The sequence below is a fragment of the Lipotes vexillifer genome, unplaced genomic scaffold, assembly GCF_000442215.2.
Source record: "Lipotes vexillifer unplaced genomic scaffold, Lipotes_vexillifer_v1.1 scaffold811, whole genome shotgun sequence".
In the NCBI taxonomy this organism is placed as follows: Eukaryota; Metazoa; Chordata; class Mammalia; order Artiodactyla; family Lipotidae; genus Lipotes; species Lipotes vexillifer.
The window spans coordinates 303,789-322,975 of NW_006775554.1; the positions used below are offsets into that span (position 1 = coordinate 303,789).

At 37.9% G+C, this 19,187-nt stretch overlaps 1 protein-coding gene across 2 annotated transcripts in view; it reads left to right on the top strand.

The window, feature by feature from the left end:
- The window catches only part of METTL9 (methyltransferase 9, His-X-His N1(pi)-histidine), a 44,759-nt gene that overhangs the window by 12,785 nt on the left and 12,787 nt on the right, over positions 1–19,187 (top strand). For both annotated transcript variants that reach the window (XM_007449973.1, XM_007449974.1), the window contains exons 3-4: positions 3,351–3,560; positions 9,227–9,411. In XM_007449973.1, coding sequence (XP_007450035.1) covers positions 3,351–3,560; positions 9,227–9,411 — 395 coding nt within the window. The remainder of the gene's footprint in view (positions 1–3,350; positions 3,561–9,226; positions 9,412–19,187) is intronic.

Here is a 19,187-nt window from a genome sequence, read left to right on the forward strand (position 1 = left end):
TGCCTTAAATTTGCTTTAGGAAACAGTTGTTATTTTTGTATTGGTAGTTGAGTTTAAACAACTTGGTCTGACATTTTGTTTCTAAAATTCACGGCATTGAATTTCTGTTCTGTACCATTTATTTTTTCGTTGGGAAAGCAGACAAGTCACCGCAGCAGTGATTTTTAACCTTTTTGGGGCCCTGTACCTCTTTGAAAGTGATATAAAGTAGAAATTCTCTCTTCAAATAGTCCTTACATTCAGCATTTTGCATATAATTTAGGGAGATTTCAAACTCTAAACCGCTTTCAAACTCTAAACCTCTACCCTGTTCACCCCTGGTTAAAATTCTCTGCTCTGGGATTTCACAATTTGGTCAAAGGGGCAATAAGATAAATAAATCCGTTTTGGCTTATCTTATCCACAGCTCTTCTGCTTTTCTTTTTTAAATAACCCTCATCCCCACCCCTTCATCCCCCCTTGGCACCCCCCTCCCCCAACAAAACAAAAACATCTTTTCCCTGTGTCCTATTCTCAGCTGGAAGCTTAACTTTGAGCCCATTGGGAATTTCTATGGCAATGGAAGCTTATTACCACAAGTGGCTGTCTCTTATAGAAATAATTACTATGGTAACCTTTTTTTAAAGAATATTTATTTATTTTATTTATTTTGTGGTTTTTTTTGGCTGCGTTGGGTCTTAGTTGCGGCATGCGGGATCTTTGTTGCGGAATGCGAGATCTTTTCCATGCGGTGCGTGGGCTCTTTGTTGAGGCTTGCGGGCTTCTCTCTAGTTGTGGCGTGCGGGGTTTCTCTCTCTGGTCGTGGCACGTGGGCTCCAGAGGCCGTGGGCACTGTAGTTTGTGGCACCCAGGCTCTCGCATTAAGGTGTGCGAGCTCAGTAGTTGTGGCTCGTGGGCTTAGTTGCCCCGTGGCATGTGGGATCTTAGTTCCCCGACCAGGGATCAAGCCGTGTCCTCTGCATTGGAAGGCAGATTCTTTACCACTGGACCACCGGGGAAGTCCCTATGGTAACCTTCTTGAATTAAAAAGATAAGGTACTTATCGACGTCCTTTACTGGGAAGGGGAAGACCAAGTAAGGAGAGACTTGATAGCTGTTTTCAGAGTTTATTTTATAAGGAAGATATTTGTAAGGAGGTTTATCTCCTCTGTAGACTGTAAATCTAGAGAGAACTTAGAGAACGTAGGATGGTTTTTTACACACACACACACACACACACACACACACACCAAAAAAATACATCGACATCACTAACTTTGGGAGTTAAAGACAAATTAGAGAGCCATACCTCTCCGTGGTATGTGTTTGCTAGAAACACATACACTGAGCAAAAGTCAGTGTCTTGGTATTTTAAGTGGGATAATTCTTCATTGTGTGGGACTGTCCCACACATTGCAGGAAGTCTGAGTTTTCTGACCTTGCCCTCTAAGTGACGGTAGCACCCTCAAGTAATTGTGACCACCCAAAACTCTTCCCACCTACTCCCAGGGCTCCCTAGAGGCCAAAATTCATCTGGGCTCGATGAATTTAGATTTTTTTTTTCTTTTGGCAGTTTAAATCTTTTTCTGTAGCCTCTGTTGCTCATGATCTTTGGAAATAAGACAGTGCTTCTCTCTCTGGTGCCTTTCAACCTGAGCTCTGACCTCAGATGACCTCTAGCTCTAGAATTTTATGATTATCATGTCAAGGGTCCTTAGACTCCAAAGAGATGGCTAGGGAAGCATGTTATTTTAAAATTGGGAAAGTTTAAGCCATGTAAACTATTTTGCAACTTACTTTTGGTTCTATGGCAAGTTAGCACCAGCATTTGAAACATGTACCCCCAAGCCTGTGACCTCTCTTAGCTCTTGTTCTGACTCTGGCTCCCATGTGAAATTTTGTATAGCTATTTCAGGAAGTTCAGCTCCTTTTCTCAGATTTCTTTTTCAGCCTGTTTTCCCACTAGAAGATAGGAACAATTGAGGATTAAAAACAACTTGTCTTTTAGGAGATGTTTTCTCTGGGAGCTAGTTGTATTGGGTGAAAGTCTCTGAGGGTCCCCCCCACCCCATTTTTTAGCATTTCTGTAGGGCAGAAGATTTACTGCAAATATATTGTTAGATTTGGTTGACCTCTTCTGAGGGAAAGGGGAGGAGGAGTTTGTTATATGAGCTCCATATTTTAATTTTTTCCTGAAACTGGTCTTACCAGGAACACCCAGTTGCACACGTCCTTCCAGTCACTGTGTAACAAACATATTGCACCTTAGGATTATTTCCAGAAAGCAGCAGTATGGTAGAGAGTTCCCTGCCATTTCCTAGACCAGTGGTTTTCAGGCTTTTCCAGGGTCTGAAGAGGAAGCGCCTCAGGAGCTGCTTCAGGCTGCAGAGAAAGGCCTAGAAGTGGGCTGGCAGCAGCGCTGAGGCTCTCAACCTCATTTCAGCAGCAGTTCTCCTGTTACATTTTACATTGTCCATGAGTAACGTCTGCTTCATTTAAAGAAAGGGTTCTGCTGCTTAAAGGAAGTTTGAGAATCCCTGCCCTAGACAGACTGGGATTTGAGAGCTAGAAAGCAAGTTCTAAATAGGGAGTGCATTTTATTTCCCAAGATGATGTTTCCTCAAGACTTGGTTTGATCTGTAGCTGCTTTTAGGAGAAGCTCTCTTTGATCTCCGTTTTAACTCTTCTTTTTTCAAAGGCATTACTATGTTTTAGATGTTTTTTAGGATTTTTAGAAATAATCGGACCCAGCCAATTGTATAACATACAAACTGACACAAGTATGAATCTGCTTTTTAAATGCAGATTAACTGATATCACAAGGACCACTCTTCCTCTTTTCTCTAGTGTCTCTTAAAAATCTAATACCTAGAACTATTTTTTATACTCATTGTTCAGTTTCATATTCTAAATGGCTTTTTTCCCCTTTTTCTGCTTAGTGTTACTGGCTAGTGTTGTGGTCTGATCCTGTTGGCCTGTCATTTTTTTAAACCGATATACATGTTTTCTATTACTCCTTCCATCTTTCCTTCCTATTTTGACTTAAATTCTTCACATTCATCTTTAATTTCTTATATATTTCTTCTTCCCTTCCCACCTTTTATTTCTCTCCTTTCCCCACTCCTTTTGGTGTATTGTTTGCAGCCTCAAAGGCAGACGATGATATCTAGAGGTGTTTTCTTATTTTATTAACTTTGCTTTTTAATCATAAATCATGTAAAAGATATATATTTTAATCGTATAATCTTATAAAATAAACATTTTGTAAGTTCAGAAGGCTGTTGGTGTTGAGTCACTACTTTGTGTGGATGTTGGGTGGAAGTGCTTATTTTGTATAGAGTCATCCATTTTTGTCCTTTTTTCTTTTCCAGGTTGCTAGGAAGAGGCTCAATGTTTGTCTTTTCACCAGATCAGTTTCAGAGACTGCTTAAAATTAATCCAGACTGGAAAACGCATAGACTTCTTGATTTAGGTGCTGGAGATGGAGAAGTCACAAAAATAATGAGCCCTCATTTTGAAGAAATTTATGCCACTGAGCTGTCTGAAACTATGATATGGCAGCTTCAGAAGAAGAAATACAGGTATAATTTTTAGACATGGTTTAGAGTATATTTCTTGGTTTTAGATGTATTTCTTCTTGAGATTATATTATTTAAAGAATATAAATCAGAAACAATTTCCATCATGAGGAATTAAAAAAAAATCTTTCCATATTACAGTTGACTCTTGAACAATGCAGGGGTTAATTCACGTATAATTATAGTCAGCCCTCTGTATCTGCAGTTCCTGCACATCTGCGGATTTAACCAACCATGGACTGTGTAATATTGTAGTATTTACCTTTGAAAAATATGGGCAGTGTATAAGTGGACCCAGGCAGTTCAAACCTGCATTGTTCAAGGGTCAACTGTACAAGTAAGTGGAAATTGAGAGAGAAATCATCTCTCCTTGGCAGTATTCTTCTGAACTAGAGGTTTTGGCACTGTAGGAAGGAAAAGGGTCGGTGAGAGACAGCTTGGAGAAGAGAGATCAGATGTAGGGACTTGTTCCCTAATTTGAATCTGGCATTCTCAAATCTTGTTTTTTTGTTTGTTTATTTTTTTTAATTAAAAAAAACTTTTTAAAAATTGTGGTAAAAATATGTAACATAAAATTTACCACTTTAACCATTTTTAAGTGTACAGTTCAGTAGTATTAAGTATATTTGCATTGTGGTGTAACCATCATCACCATTCATCTCCAGAACCTTTTTATCTTTCCCAACTAAAACTTTGTACCCATTAAACACTGATTCCCTAGTCCTCTGTCCCCCTGGCTCCTGGCAGCCACCATTCCACTTGCTGTCTTTGTGAATTTGACTATTCTAGGAACCTCGAATAAGAGGAATTGTACAATATTTGTCCTTCTGTGATGGGCTTGTTTCATTTAGCATAATGTCTTTAAGGTTCATCCACGTGGTAGCATATGTCAAAATCTCCTTTCTTTTTAAGGCTGGATAATACTCCATTGTATGTATATGCCACATTTTGTTTATCCATTCATTTGTCGATGGACACTTGGGTTGCTTCTGCCTTTTAGCTATTGTGAATAATGCTGCTGTGAACATGGGTGTACAGATATCTGTTTGAGTCACTGCTTTCCCTTCTTTTGGGTATATACCCGTAAGTGGAATTGCTGGATCAAATGGTAAGTCTGTGTTTAATTTTTTGATGCATTGCCCTACCTTTCCCACAGCAGCTGCACCATTTTACATCCCACTTGCAATGCACAAGTGTTCCAGTTTCTCTACATCTTCACCAATACTTGTTGTTTTCTGTTTTTCTGATAATATCTATCCAAATGGATGTGAAGTGTCAAATCTTGGTTTTTAGACCATCTGCTGCTTGAGAGACTTAGGAAGAAGGTTATTCTTAATTCAGTATGGATTCTGTTGAATGGGAGAAGACGGTGCTGAGTATGGAATGGGGGAGGTGGAGGTAGAGCCTGCCTCCTCCTCTGATATTTTTGAAGCTGGGCTTAGGCTTAGAAAGAAAGGAGAAAATTATGTACTCCCTCACTTTCCTACCCACCTAAGTTCCTAAGTAGGAGACTATCTTAGGAACAGACTAACCCTAGAGACAGAGCATTAGCATAGCTCTTGGAGCAGGATTAGATTTAAATTTTGGCAAAACATGGACGTTTTTTAGCCTGGGGAAGAGAAGACCAAGTAGGAAGGAGGGGAAGGGAAGATTACTGTAAATGGGTATTTAAAGGGATTTATATGGAAGGAGGCCCACCTACCCTGGGCCATGGCCTTGCTTGTTTGCCTGACATTCAAACCCTTCTGAGACTAAGTGCCCAAAAGGAATTTTCAGTGAGACTTCAGATGTTTGAATTAGTGATTCAATATATGTAGACTTTACATGTTATGTTACCTGATAAACTTGTACATCATATAAAAAATACTTAGTTATTGGGAATTCCCTGGCAGTCCAGTGCTTAGGACTCGGCACTTTCACTGCCGTGGCCCAGGTTCAGTCCCTGGTCGGGGAACTAAGATTCCGTAAGCTGCGTGGAGCGGCCAAAACAAAACAAAACAACTTATTTTTTTTCCCTAATAAATAGTTCATATGCCGAAATCTGTTTGCAGTTTGACCTAGATAGGGAATTTATACTGGTTGACACTCCCTTCATAATATTATTAGTATGAAATAGAAACGTATTCACAAAAGTGGCAACTTTTGGTACAGTTTGACATTTTAATGGGCAAGTAGTATCTTACTAAGTTTAGGGTTCACCTAATCCATGATGGCAGGGCAGACTTTTAGCTTCCATGGTTTTTTTTTGGCTTCTTTTTGGGAGGTAGCTGTTTTTTGTTTCTCTTCAATATCTGGGCTCATGAAAAACTGGCTTTTTAATAAAGGTTCTGGATGTCGTTTTTGAAATAATCGCATAAAACAGAAAATGGCCAGGTGTTCCCTCTGTTTTGCAAGATATTATTGTTTATGCCAGAAAATCTGATTGTAAAATTTAAGGATGTGGCTTTGATTTTTAAAACAAAACAATAACATTTCTCTACATTTCTGGTATTTTGTTTTTTATTTAGGATTTATCAAAATACTGATTGCTTTGTTACTTCTCTAAGGAAAATGTATTTTAAATCCCCCAGAAGGTAAACTATTACTTAACTCACTTTCTTGAAAATAATAACCCCCTGAACGGACGCCTTTCTTCTAGGGTTAGAAATGCTGTTTTGGAAGAGCCATAGACATTTAGGAAGGGATTATACAATTACTTTTTGATTGTGTGTACTAATGAACAATTCCACAATTCAAATGACAATAAATAAAAACTGTTGTTTGGCAGGAAGAAAATTTTGGCAGCATGGTTACCTTCCTCAGTCTGCTTTACAAAAGTTAACGTGAAAATCTGTTGACATGATCTGAATGGTGGTTTGTAGATAGTGGAGGAAACAAGTGTGTGGCAAGATGCGGACTGGCAACGTGGACGGGTTTGGAATTAAGTCCGCATGGGCAGTTCACGTGTGGGTAGTTCAGGAGGAGTTGCGTATACATTTTTGACACTAGAGAACAAAGATCTTTAATGTAAATTAGAAAGATGCTTGACTTTAATCCATTATCTATAGGTTATCTTGATCTATAGGGATCTTTCTTGAAAGGAAAAGAAAATATTGTGGTTAATTCTATTTCTCGTGTTCATATCCTCTTTTCTTCTTTAACAAAAAGATACTGGAGACTGAAGGGATGGCCATTCACTCTCAACCCACCACCCTGGAAGCATTTGTTCAAGGACTGATTGTTAGGTTCTTTCTCACCTTATATGGAGAGAGCAGGTTCATTGACCTGAATAACATACTAGGAGAGTTTCCAAGTTGTAATTTCTATTCTGCTAGAGATTTACAGTGTGACCTTGGACAAGTCACTTCTTTCATTTTTCTCATAAGAAGAGGAAGATTCTAACAACTTGTTAGGATTCCTGGGCTAATATGCAGTTTGAGTGGGGCTGATAAATTTGTCTTCATCAGTGGAACTGAGTTTACAAGTAGAAATCACAAAACAGAAGTAAAGATGAAGTTGGACCTCTATAGGTATAGTTTTAACTGTCCTGGTATTAAGGCTATAATTTTCTGTTATGAGGATGTGTTTCTGTCTTTCAAAATTACCAACATGGAAACTACCTATCCTCAAATAATTCTGAGATGGGTTTAGTTAGATTATTCTAGATATTTTTAAAAATAAATTGATTTATTATTTATTTTTGGCTGCATTGGGTCTTCGCTGATGCGCGCGGCTCCTCTCCACTTGTGGTGAGCAGGGGCCCCTCCCCATTGTGGTGCGCTGGCCTCTCATTGCGGTGGTTTCTCCCGCTGCGGGGCACGGGCTCTAGGTGCTCGGGCTTCAGTAGTTGTGCCTCGCCGGCTCCAGAGCGCAGGCCCAGCAGCCGTGACGCACAGGCCCAGCTGCTCTGCGGCATGTGGGATCTTCCCGAACCAGGGCTCGAACCCATGTCCCCTGCATTGGCAGGCGGATTCTTAACCACTGTACCACAAGGGAAGCCCAAATTATTTTAGATTAAAACATGCTGATGATGTTGGGTTCTGCTTCGTTTTAGATCAGGCCTAAATTTTTTTTGTTTTGTTTTTTTAAATCAAATATATAATTTGTCTTTTACAAGTTTATGAATTTAAATTGGCTGTTTGGCTAAGGTATTAATATATAAATAGTCTTTCTTTTTAATTGTTCATTTCCGCTTTTAAAATGGGAATTGATGACATTTTTATCCTGAAAGTAGAGTCTTCTCTCTAGTTTAAATGAGCTAAATACAGCTCCTAAAATCATCATTGCAGTCACAATTTCGGTACAACAAAGTGATTTTGGAGCTCTAATGCTCTAATTTCAAGCAACAAAGAAATCTGACTAGCTCCTTGAAGTTTGTCAGTTTTGTTTTGGAGGAGGCTTTAGTTTTTAAAAACATCTAGATTGAGGGCTTCCCTGGTGGCGCAGTGGTTGAGAGTCCGCCTGCCGATGCAGGGGACACGGGTTCGTGCCCCGGTCCGGGAAGATCCCACATGCCGCGGAGCAGCTGGGCCCGTGAGCCATGGCCGCTGAGCCTGAGCGTCCGGAGCCTGTGCTCCGCAACGGGAGAGGCCACAACAGTGAGAGGCCCGCGTACCGCAAAAAAATAAAATAAAATAAAAAATAAAAATAAAAAAATCTAGATTGAGAAGAAGATGCACCTGAGCAGTTAGTGTTTCTTTTTATTCTGCTATACAAAAATGCTCCAAAATGTCATTATACTATGAGTTTTCCTCAACAGTCCTCATTATGCTTCTAGAATTTTCTAAGATATCTCTATCTGCTGAGCGTGATCAAAGACTTGTTTACCAAAGGTCCTTTTTCCTGTTTCCTTTTCCTCCTGTCTCTATCATAATATGCCTCACCTACCACATTCTGATTGGTATAACCAAGCAGGAGTGAGTAATTTATAGAATTGCCTTAATGGTGTGGCCAACAAAGCCTCTTGATAGAAGGTCTCCTCCTCCCTGTGAGTAAAACACTGTAAAGGACTAGAAATGTTCTTCGGGCGAGAGAAGACAGGGAGGAGAGAGAGGGAGGGAGAGACTGATTGTGTGTTCATGAGATACTGAGGGCTGAGAGTGGTGTGTTAACTATGTTCTTCACTTACTGTTTTAATAGGATGTCCTGTGCTTTATCTTTTTCTATATAGTTATTTAGATATGAAGATTCTAGAGTATGAAATAGTATCTCTCTCCTGGGAATAGAGATGTGCTCAAAAGACGTAAATGGAAATTATCTTATACCACTCCTAGCCATTCTTAAAAATAGGAGGGACCCTAGGAATAGAAAACATGAATATATGATGTATTCTATGATTACATTCCAGTGAATGTAAAAGTAGGATTCTTTGTTCATTAACTGATGTTCAAGAATTGGATGCCCCAGTTTCATAACCATTTTTATCATCTTATATCTTCATAGTTATTAAACATACTAGTCCTTATAAAGGAAATTTTGCATGTTTTGAGATTTGGAAATAGGAGAATTGCTAAATTTAAAGAAATATGGTTGTTTACTTTTGTATGGCCATTTTATTATTGCAAATATAAATTATAACTGAAGATTTTTGAACTTATTTTGATTTAGAAGACAAAATTAAAGTCTTTACTGGAATCTAAGTATTTTTAAAGATGTCTTTAAGAGGGTTTGTATCTTTCTGATTTTTCCAGAGTACTTGGTATAAATGAATGGCAGAATACAGGGTTCCAGTATGATGTCATCAGCTGCTTGAATTTGCTGGACCGCTGTGATCAGCCCCTGACTTTGTTAAAAGATATCAGAAGTGTCTTGGAGCCAACTAGAGGCAGGGGCATCCTTGCTCTGGTCTTACCTTTTCATCCCTATGTGGAAAACGGTAAGTGTGGTCACCCACTTACCAGCCTGTTATCCAGAACTGGTGCTTATTGGTATTTGTGATTCTGTGCTGTGCACAATTAAACATGGACTGGTATTTCTCAGAATAGCCTGGAATTTAACAGAGTACAGTTAACCCATGTAAAATACCACCTTGGTTAATGTTCGTCTTAATGTGGATTTTATAGAACTCTAGTACTCCCTTTGCAGTGGTAAGAATTAATACTCAGATGGATCTGCCTGCTCAAGATTGAAAGCCTAAAATGCTTTTAAATGGAGCCTTAACCACTAATTTATTAGCTTATGAGCTGAGTCAAGCAATAAATGATGCCTTTTAATCTACCTGAATATACCTGCCAAATGTTACAGCTGTTTCATATTTTACATCTCTTGTCCCAGACTCTTATTATAATGATAAATGCTGTTGTTATCCATTTTTTCCTTTTGAAGACCATTTGTGTCCCAGCATGTATCATTTCTTTGACGTTTGGTTTTTTGATTGCATGGTCTTGCTCTTCAGCAACACTGAATGAAGAATATCTCAGAAGAAATGGTTTGATTTCATATTGCTTCACATTTACTTTTGGCCAGAGACATTCATTCATACTTGGTTTTCGCTTATGTGGTTTGCATTTTAGATCATGTCGAAAGTTATGACTTTAAACCTCTTTTGAATTTTCATGTTATTGTACAGTAATGTAAAAATTATTTATTATATAAGTAATACATGTTAATATTTTAAAGTCTTTTTCTCTTTCACTGCCTTGTTCAGCTTTGGGTTCAAAAACTGTAAGAGCTTGTAGACATTTTTAAGAAATCCATTAGTATTTCGTAAGCATCGTAATTATCAAATACCTGTGAAAATCTGTGTCTTAAGGAATAACACTGAAGTTTGCTTATAACTGTGGATTTGTGTTGCCATTCACTTGCTCCTTCTTTTCTTCTTATTTTTTCTCCCTCAGGTCTTAGTCCCTTCTGATATCATGCTTGTCTTAACATTTGCCAAATGGTTTTAGGTTTGTGTTGATGGTGGGGAAAATGGAGAATTCTTCAGACATAGGAGGGTGGGAAGGAGAATAGATAGAATAGATGTCTCCTCCCCCATCTAACTTCTCCATTCCTGTGTTGAATCCTTTTGTCATGGTAAAGAAAAAGACTGCTTTAATATGTGAGTGCCCATATAGCGCATATACGTGTTGTATAGGGGAAAACCTGGTAAATGTTGTCCTTGATAATTTAGCAGCCTAACCTTGTTTCAGTGCTGTTCCCTGTGTAACTAAACCTCGGCTCCATCTCACTGCATTGCAGTCACTAGTCATCAGGTTGTAAGGTCCAGGCTTCCTGTGTCCTGTTGCGCAACCACACGATGGAACTTTAATGCTACTTCCTGACATAGCAGGAGGTGGAAGAGCAAGGGAAAAACATCAATCTAACCATGAATTGTATTTCCTTGTTTTTTTTTTTTTTTTTTTTTTTTTTTTTTGGTTTGGGGGCCCCTCCCTGTTGTGGCCTCTCCCATTGGCGGAGCACAGGCTCCGGACGCGCAGGCTCAGCGGCCATGGCTCACGGGCCCAACCGCTCCGCGGCATGTGGGATCTTCCCGGACCGGGGTACGAACCCGTGTCCCCTGCATCGGCAGGCGGACTCTCAACCACTGCGCCACCAGGGAAGCCCTCCTTGTGTTTCTGACACTAAACATTGAAAAGAAGTTAAACTGGACAAGAGGGCAGTCTCTAGTAAGGCCTGAAAACAAGCTCCTTGATTGTGGTTGCACAGTTGCCTGTTGAATCCAAGGAGTCTGGTGTGTGATACACAGCAAAGTGAGCAGTGGAGCCTTGTTGCTGTGGGTGACCTTTAGTGACCTATAAGTTTTGTAGACCGCTTGTGGCACTCTATTATTGCTTCCTTTCTCTAAGTCACTAATTAGATCCTGATGATTTCCATGTGACACTGTGTGAAGACCCAGGAGGTGCAAAGTGATCTTGCTGTGAGTTCATGTATATGGGGCTGGTTTAAGGATATGTGAGTGTACTTTTCACACTTGGCTCAATTTATTTTTTAACAAAAGCAGTTGTAGATGAAATGATTACTTGTGTACTTTTTTTGATTTGTCTTGAAGTTGAACCGCAGCAATTTTGTTGCTTAGGTTAATTTAGGGAAAAAAATGCAAAATGTATCTTTGTAATTTCAGTTTGTTTGGTTTACTGACCCAATTCTGGTTGGGGGTCATTAAACCTAGTGAGAACTGTTTTAAGCATCATAAAGGGGCAAAGTATGTAATCAAGAAAAGGAGACTTATTTTGCAAAAATGAAAATTTAGTTATGTTTAATTTTTCAAAATTGTAATTTTTATGAAAAGGTAATTCATGGTAAAAAAGAGTTCAAGCAGCTTGCAAGAGAGTATGAAATGAGGTTTCTTATCCCCTCTTGTTCAGGTTTCTTGAATAGTTTTCTAAAGATAGTCTATGCAAATATGTGTGAACATGAAAAAATTGATTCTATAATTAAAGCTCATTATAAATAGTTTCATTGCCCTTTTCCTCTTAAGTATGTCTAGGAAATTATTCCTTACTAGTGCGTAAGTATCTACATCCTTGTCTATGTGTAAGCAGTGGTGTGCTGGAGCTGGTTTTACTGGCTCAGGAGAGCTGATTGTTATCTTGGCAGGAATTTAGTGAAGGCGTTGTTAAACTCCATTATTGAAATTGACCTCAATGGGAGTACTTACACCATGGAAATTGGCAAACTCTACAAATAGTCTCTCCCTTCTCCTACCTGATTGGTAAACCTTTACCAGCACACTGCTGGGCATTTGGTAACTTTACTAGAGGAGGCCTCTGTTGAGTTATTACTTTTAGATACCAGCAGTTTGCTTTATAAATATTTACAAGTGAAATGAACATTCTTAGGCAAGTCTTTTGCACACGTCTAAGTAGGTATCAGGATGTTTTCTGCTTCAAGAAACAGAAGGAGCAACTAAAAGTAGCTTTTAAAAATTAAGAGTTTATTTTAGAAAAGTGATTTCAAGGTTGGTTAATTCAGTGATGAAAGTGTCCACTGAAGTTCAGAACTTGCTTTCATTTCTTCATCTTCAGTGTGTTGACATTCCCCTCGCAATTACAAAATGGCTGATGCAGCGCCAAGCATCATGTGTAGGCATGACAGAGTCTTGGAAAGAAAGAGGCATTTTCTCCCATACTTTTTTTTTTTTTTCTAAAGTGATGGAAACCTTTTCCAGAAATCTCCCTGGCACATCACACTTTTTCCCATCGGTAAGGATGGGGGCACATGCCCTGACCAACCAGCAACTGGCAGGCAGGTTAGGACAATTGTGATGCAGGTCTGGGGAGCGAGTCTGCCCTGAGCATATTTACACTGTGAGACTGAGCTTGCAGTGAAAGTGGAAGGGATACTCTTATGCCACAGAATATCTTTATCATTTAAAAAGTGTTTATGAGTGATGCTGGAGATAAATGAGCAAAAAACATACAAATATCCTTGTCCTCATGGAGCTTATGTTCTAATGAGGAAGACAGACCGTAAACAAATGGCATGTTGTTGGTGATAAATGTTATGGAGAAAAATAAACAATAAAAGCAAAACAGGGGCTTCTTGGAATTGGGGGTTGGGTTTGGGCGCTATAATTTTAAAGAGTGTGCTCAGGGAAGGGCCTCTCTTAGAGGGTGATGAAGGGAAAAGGCTGAAGGAAGTAAGGTTTATGGTTATCTGGATGATACATTTCTAGGAGTGGAACTGCTTGTTAAAGAGTGAGTTTTCCAAACAGCTACACTGTGATCCTAACACCATTTATTGAGTAACCATCTTTTCCCCAATGCTTTGAAATGCCACCTAAATCATAGACTAAAGTCCTATAATGTGTTTGGTTCTGTTCTCTTAAGGTTTATCCTTCTATATGTGTGCCAATACCAAAATACTTTAATTACTGTAACTTTATCATACTTGTAAGTATCATAGCACTAGTCTTCCTTAATCAGTTTCTCTTAGATTTTTCTTGGCTTATTTATTTAACAGATCAACTTTAGCACCAACTTGCCTAGTTCCCCTATATTTATCTGTTAATTTAGGGAGTATTGAGTCTTCTTAGCTAATATAGGATGTCTTTCAATTTATTCAGTTATGTTCATTAGTAACAAAATTTTCTTCATAAATGTCCTGCACAAGTTTTGTTAGATTTATTCTAATGGTGTGTGTGTGAGATATTATAAATAGGAATTTTTCTTCCTTCATGGTTAAAAAAATAATTTCCCAGCTTTATATAATTGGCAAACATTTTTTATATTTAAGGTGTTCAACATGATGATTTAGTATACAGTATACATTGTGAAATGATTGCTGCAATCAAGTTAATTAGCACATCCATTACCTCACATAGTTACCTTGTGTGTGTGTGTGTGTGTGTGTGTGTGTGTGTGTGTGTGATGAGAACACTTAAGATCTATTCTTTTAGCAAATTTAAAGTATACAGTTCAGTATTATTAACGGTAGTCACCAGGCGGTACATTAGATCCCCAGAGCTTTTTCATCTTATAACTGAAAGTTTGTATCCTCTGACCAACATCTTATTTCCCCCATCCCCCAGCTCCCTCTGGTTCTGCAAGTTTGACCTGTTTCAATTCCACATATAAGTGTGATCATATAGTATTTGTTCTTCTGTGTCTAGTTTATTTCAGTTAGCATAATGTCCTACAAGTTCATCCATGTTGTCTCAGATGGCTCTCCCATCATATTTTAGAGTGGATATTATGCATACACAGACAAGCAGTTGTTTTGTGTGTGTGTGTGTACCAGTTTTGTAACCATTTACCTTATTGGATTATTTTAGTGTGTCCAATAGTTTTCAGCATTGATTCTCTTGGGGTTTTTTAATACAGTTATAGCATCTGCAGGTGGTTTTAATACTTCCTTCTCATTTTTAGACTTTTTTTTTTTGGTGCAAGTGAATTTGTAGTTATTTCCAGAAAATGTTAAAGAAAAAAATGGTGGAAATTTTTGCTTTGTTTTTTACCTTAATGAAAAAATACTTTAAATATGATTCTGTCTTTTGGCTTGAGATTGCTGTTTGGCTTGAGATACATATTTTTTTAAAATCCTATTTTATTAAGAGCTTAAAAAAAATCAGGAATCAATGTTGAATTTGCCACCTGTGTTTTCAACATCTATAGAGATAGGGTTTTTTCTCCATTGGCTTATTAAATTAATAGTACTTTTCTAATACATATCTACTCTTGCATCTCTGGGCTTAGGCAGAATAGTCTTGTATGCACCACTAGATTGTATTTACAAAAACTCTGAATAAAAATATTAGCATTAATATTATTGAAAAATGATAGTTGGTCTGATCTGATCTTTTATTTGGAGGATGTTATCTTTGTCATGTTTTGGTATCAATGTTCTGCTGGTTTTGAAATTAGGAATTAGAAAATAATTTCTAAGTTCTTTCTAATGTTCTGGAACAGTTTAAATAGCATTATGGTTATCTGCTTTTGGCAATTTGGTAAAATTCTCCTGTGAAACCAGCTAAGCCTGTGGGTTTTGAGAGGTAGCCATTGGCAACTTTCTCACTTTCTTTCAGGGTCATTGTTCAGATTAAATTAGACATGTTAAGTCTTGAAGTTCCCATCAGTCTAAATAGAAATAAGCTAGACTCTGGCCGGACTGCTTTGTTGAAAGAGCGTGGGGTTTGAGGGCTGACCTGTTTTGAAATAGGAGTCAGCCCTTATTACCTGAGCCTCTCATTAAGCTTAGTGTTTCATCTGTAAAAATGGGGCTAATACCTACCTTGAGGTTTGTTGTGAAGATTAAATAACGTAATTTAAAGGATAGTGCCCAACCTTGTCTATCTCAGTATTGATATTTGATACATGTTAGATTTTTTCATTCCATCCTATTCCATTACTTTGCTTTTATTTGTAGCTTCATTGATCAGATTTGTTCACAGTTCTTCACTTTGAAGTATTTGTCAATGTTTTTGCATTTTAACTTGGTCTCAGAATCTGTACCTTTTCCATCGGTTTATGTGACTTGACTCCACAGACACTTAACTATATGCCTATTAGCCCAGGGCTTCAGACTCTCTCAGGTCTTATATAGTAGAGAGAAAGAAATGACATATTCTGAAAATCTCGTTTACACCTTTTGGTATGTGGGTTTAAGTGCTCTTGTCTAGAGGGTAGGGTGTATAGACACTAGAACCATGTCTGTCCATTTTCGTCTTCAGGTTGTTTTAATATTATTTTCTTTGCATTGTCTTGGGAAATATAAATCTAAAGAGAAAGCTATAGCTTAATCCTTTCCAGTGAAAATTCTGGATACTCAGATAGCAGGAAAATTAATGTTAGGAATTCAGTGAACAGTCCTTATGAAGAGGGGTGAGGATCAATGGCTAGAGAGTGAAGTGTGCTTCATATCTTAGTTGAAATGCTGAAAAAATATTTCTCTATAGAAACATCGTTCAGTTGCATTCATATAAAGGCATTTAAGAACCTACTATGTACCAGGCAGTGCTAGGCAGTAGAAATAAAAAGAAATGAGACATGTGCTTCTAGTTTTAAAATACTTACAGAATAGTTCAGAAGATGTAAACAGACAATGGCAGGATAGTCTGATAAGAAACATGACAAAGTGCTATCGGTTTAGAGAAGGAAAGATCCATTAACTGCTAGGGAAGTTTTCATGTAGGTGACATTTGACCTGTTTGTATCTGTGGAGCATTTTACCAGGCAGAGGGAATGGCATGTGCAAAAGCATGAAGATGTGAACAAGGTGGGGTTCACAGGCGAGGACAAGTTCAGCGAGACCCAAGGATAGCATGCAAAAGAGGCCTTTGGCTGCATAATAGTATAGCACTCAGTAAATATTGTTGGCTGCATGGATGGATAAAAGAATGAATATTATATATACATCAGGCGCTTATATATGACCTCAGGGAATATAACTACTTGGAAAAGTGTATTCCAAATTATAGCTTAAAAATCTTTGAAACACAGTCTTTGGTTGTATTGGCAAAGATTTAATCTGAATCAAATATGAATTTGTCTTAGGGATTTTGTTTCCTTGTTAGTTACACAAAGAACAGTATATTTTCAGCCCTGAAAGTACCAAGTAATGATTCTCAGAAATGAAAAGGAAATGATCGAATCCGACACTTCTTCTATTCACCTAGATGGTGTTAGTGGTTTACCTTTTTTGCCATCTGGTTTGGAAGTTCATTTATTTCAGCCAGGCCAGTGGTCTCAAAGTGGAGGGAGTACACAAGACAATTTATTTTGGGATATAGGAAGAAAATATTAACATTTTTATTTATATTACTTTTAATGCCCGTTGTTTAATTTCTGTTTTTGTGTATACACATATACACACATAAGTGTATATGCACATACACTATATAAATCACACACATGCACTCACACGTATATACATCCTACACACAAATAAAATGAGGTTATGTGCTCCCCTCTCTCCCCTTTCCATTTTTCCTGGCACATGTGATTAGAAAGGTTAGAGATTACTGATTTAAACCATTAGTACAAAATGCTTTCAAGGGATCTTAAAATATTCTAAAATTTGATCTGGGTTTTAAAAATAAGAATACATCTCATTTTATACCAGCTTAAGAGAAGCACTTTAATGAAATAAACATAATAGGTTGTAATTCATGTTTAGTAATGAACATATACTTGTAGGTACTTTAAATAGATTTTTTTTTTTACACAGAAGTAACTTTCAGGGAACAATTCGTAACATGTTTTCTTTTTTTTTTGGAAATTTTATTTTTTATTTTTATTTTTTTAACATCTTTATTGGGGTATAATTGCTTTACAATGGTGTGTTAGTTTCTGCTTTATAACAGAGTGAGTCAGTTATACATATATATATGTTCCCATATCTCTTCCCTCTTTGTCTCCCTCCCTCCCACCCTCCCTATCCCACCCCTCCAGACAGCCACAAAGAACTGAGCCGGTTTTGCCCTAACACACCTCACCCTTCCCCCTCCCCATATCCTCAAGTCTGTTCTCCAGTAGGTCTCTGTCTTTATTCCTGTTTTACCCCTAGGTTCTTCATAACATTTTTTTTTCTTAAATTCCATATATATGTGTTAGCATACGGTATTTGTCCTTCTCTTTCTGACTTACTTCACTCTGTATGACAGACTCTAGATCTATCCACCTCATTACAAATAGCTCAATTTCGTTTCTTTTTATGGCTGAGTAATATTCCATTGTATATATGTGCCACATCTTCTTTATCCATTCATCCGACGACGGGCACTTAGGTTGTTTCCATCTCCGGGCTATTGTAAATAGAGCTGCAATGAACATTTTGGTACATGACTCTTTCTGAATTCTGGTTTCCTCAGGGTATATACCTAGTAGTGGGATTGCTGGGTCATATGGTAGTTCTATTTGTAGTTTTTTAAGGAACCTCCATACTGTTCTCCATAGTGGCTGAACCAATTCACATTCCCACCAGCAGTGCAAGAGTGTTCCCTTTTCTCCACACCCTCTCCAGCATTTATTGTTTCTAGATTTTTTGATGATGGCCATTCTGACTGGTGTGAGATGATATCTCATTGTAGTTTTGATTTGCATTTCTCTAATGATTAATGATGTTGAGCATTCTTTCATGTGTTTGTTGGCAGTCTGTATATCTTCTTTGGAGAAATGTCTATTTAGGTCTTCTGCCCATTTTTGGATTGGGTTGTTTATTTTTTTGTTATTGAGCTGCATGAGCTGCCTGTAAATTTTAGAGATTAATCCTTTGTCAGTTGATTCATTTGCAAATATTTTCTCCCATTCTGAGGGCTGTCTTTTGGTCTTGTTTATGGTTTCCTTTGCTGTGCAAAAGCTTTGAAGTTTCATTAGGTCCCATTTGTTTATTTTTGTTTTTATCTCCATTACTCTAGGAGATGGGTCAAGAAGGATCTTGCTGTGATTTATGTCATAGAGTGTTCTGCCTATGTTTTCCTCTCGTAACATGTTTTCTTAGTGAGATGGTAATGAGTGCCATAAACATCCTTGCTGTATACCCAGTCCCTTACCTAACATTTCCCTCCTAAGTTGGTTAAAAATCAACATTGCAATGGACAATACAAAACTATATACTTAGTATGATCCCAGCTATGTATAAAGTGTAGGTTTGTATAAGTGTGTATGTATGTGCACATATGTATATTTGTGTGTTTGTGTGTGTGTAATACAAAGACTTATTAAAAGAGAAAAAAAATCAGTATTGCAGTAAGGGCATATTGTCAGGAACAGTGCGTTGCCAAATCCTTCCCTGGTGCTGTTGTTTGGCACGAGACTGACATCTAGAGTCGGATGTGGCTTATTTGTTCTGAGGTTTTTTCTGGCTGAACCTTCTGCTTTGGATTTTCTGTATTTTAGTTATTGTATTCTTACTCTATATTCTATTCTGGTCTCACTTTTTGTTGGTAGCATGATGTAAGTTATTTTGCATACCCTGGTAGGAAAATGTGCACTATACCATTGCCCCATTGCAGTACCAGAGGAAATAATTTTTGTGACAAAATAGTTCTCAAGGTGATTTTTTCTAACTCAGATTTTGCCACTCTCCTTCCTCCCTCCATCCTCCTTCCCTGCCAACTTAGTCTAATTGGCCCATCACTTCTACACACCGTAAAGACAGTTCTTCCGTGCAAGACTGAGGCACACGGTGTGGCTTCAAATCTTCAGGGCAACAGTCATCATGTGGTGCACCTCATATGTTGAATGAAACAAATATAGGATATATGCTATA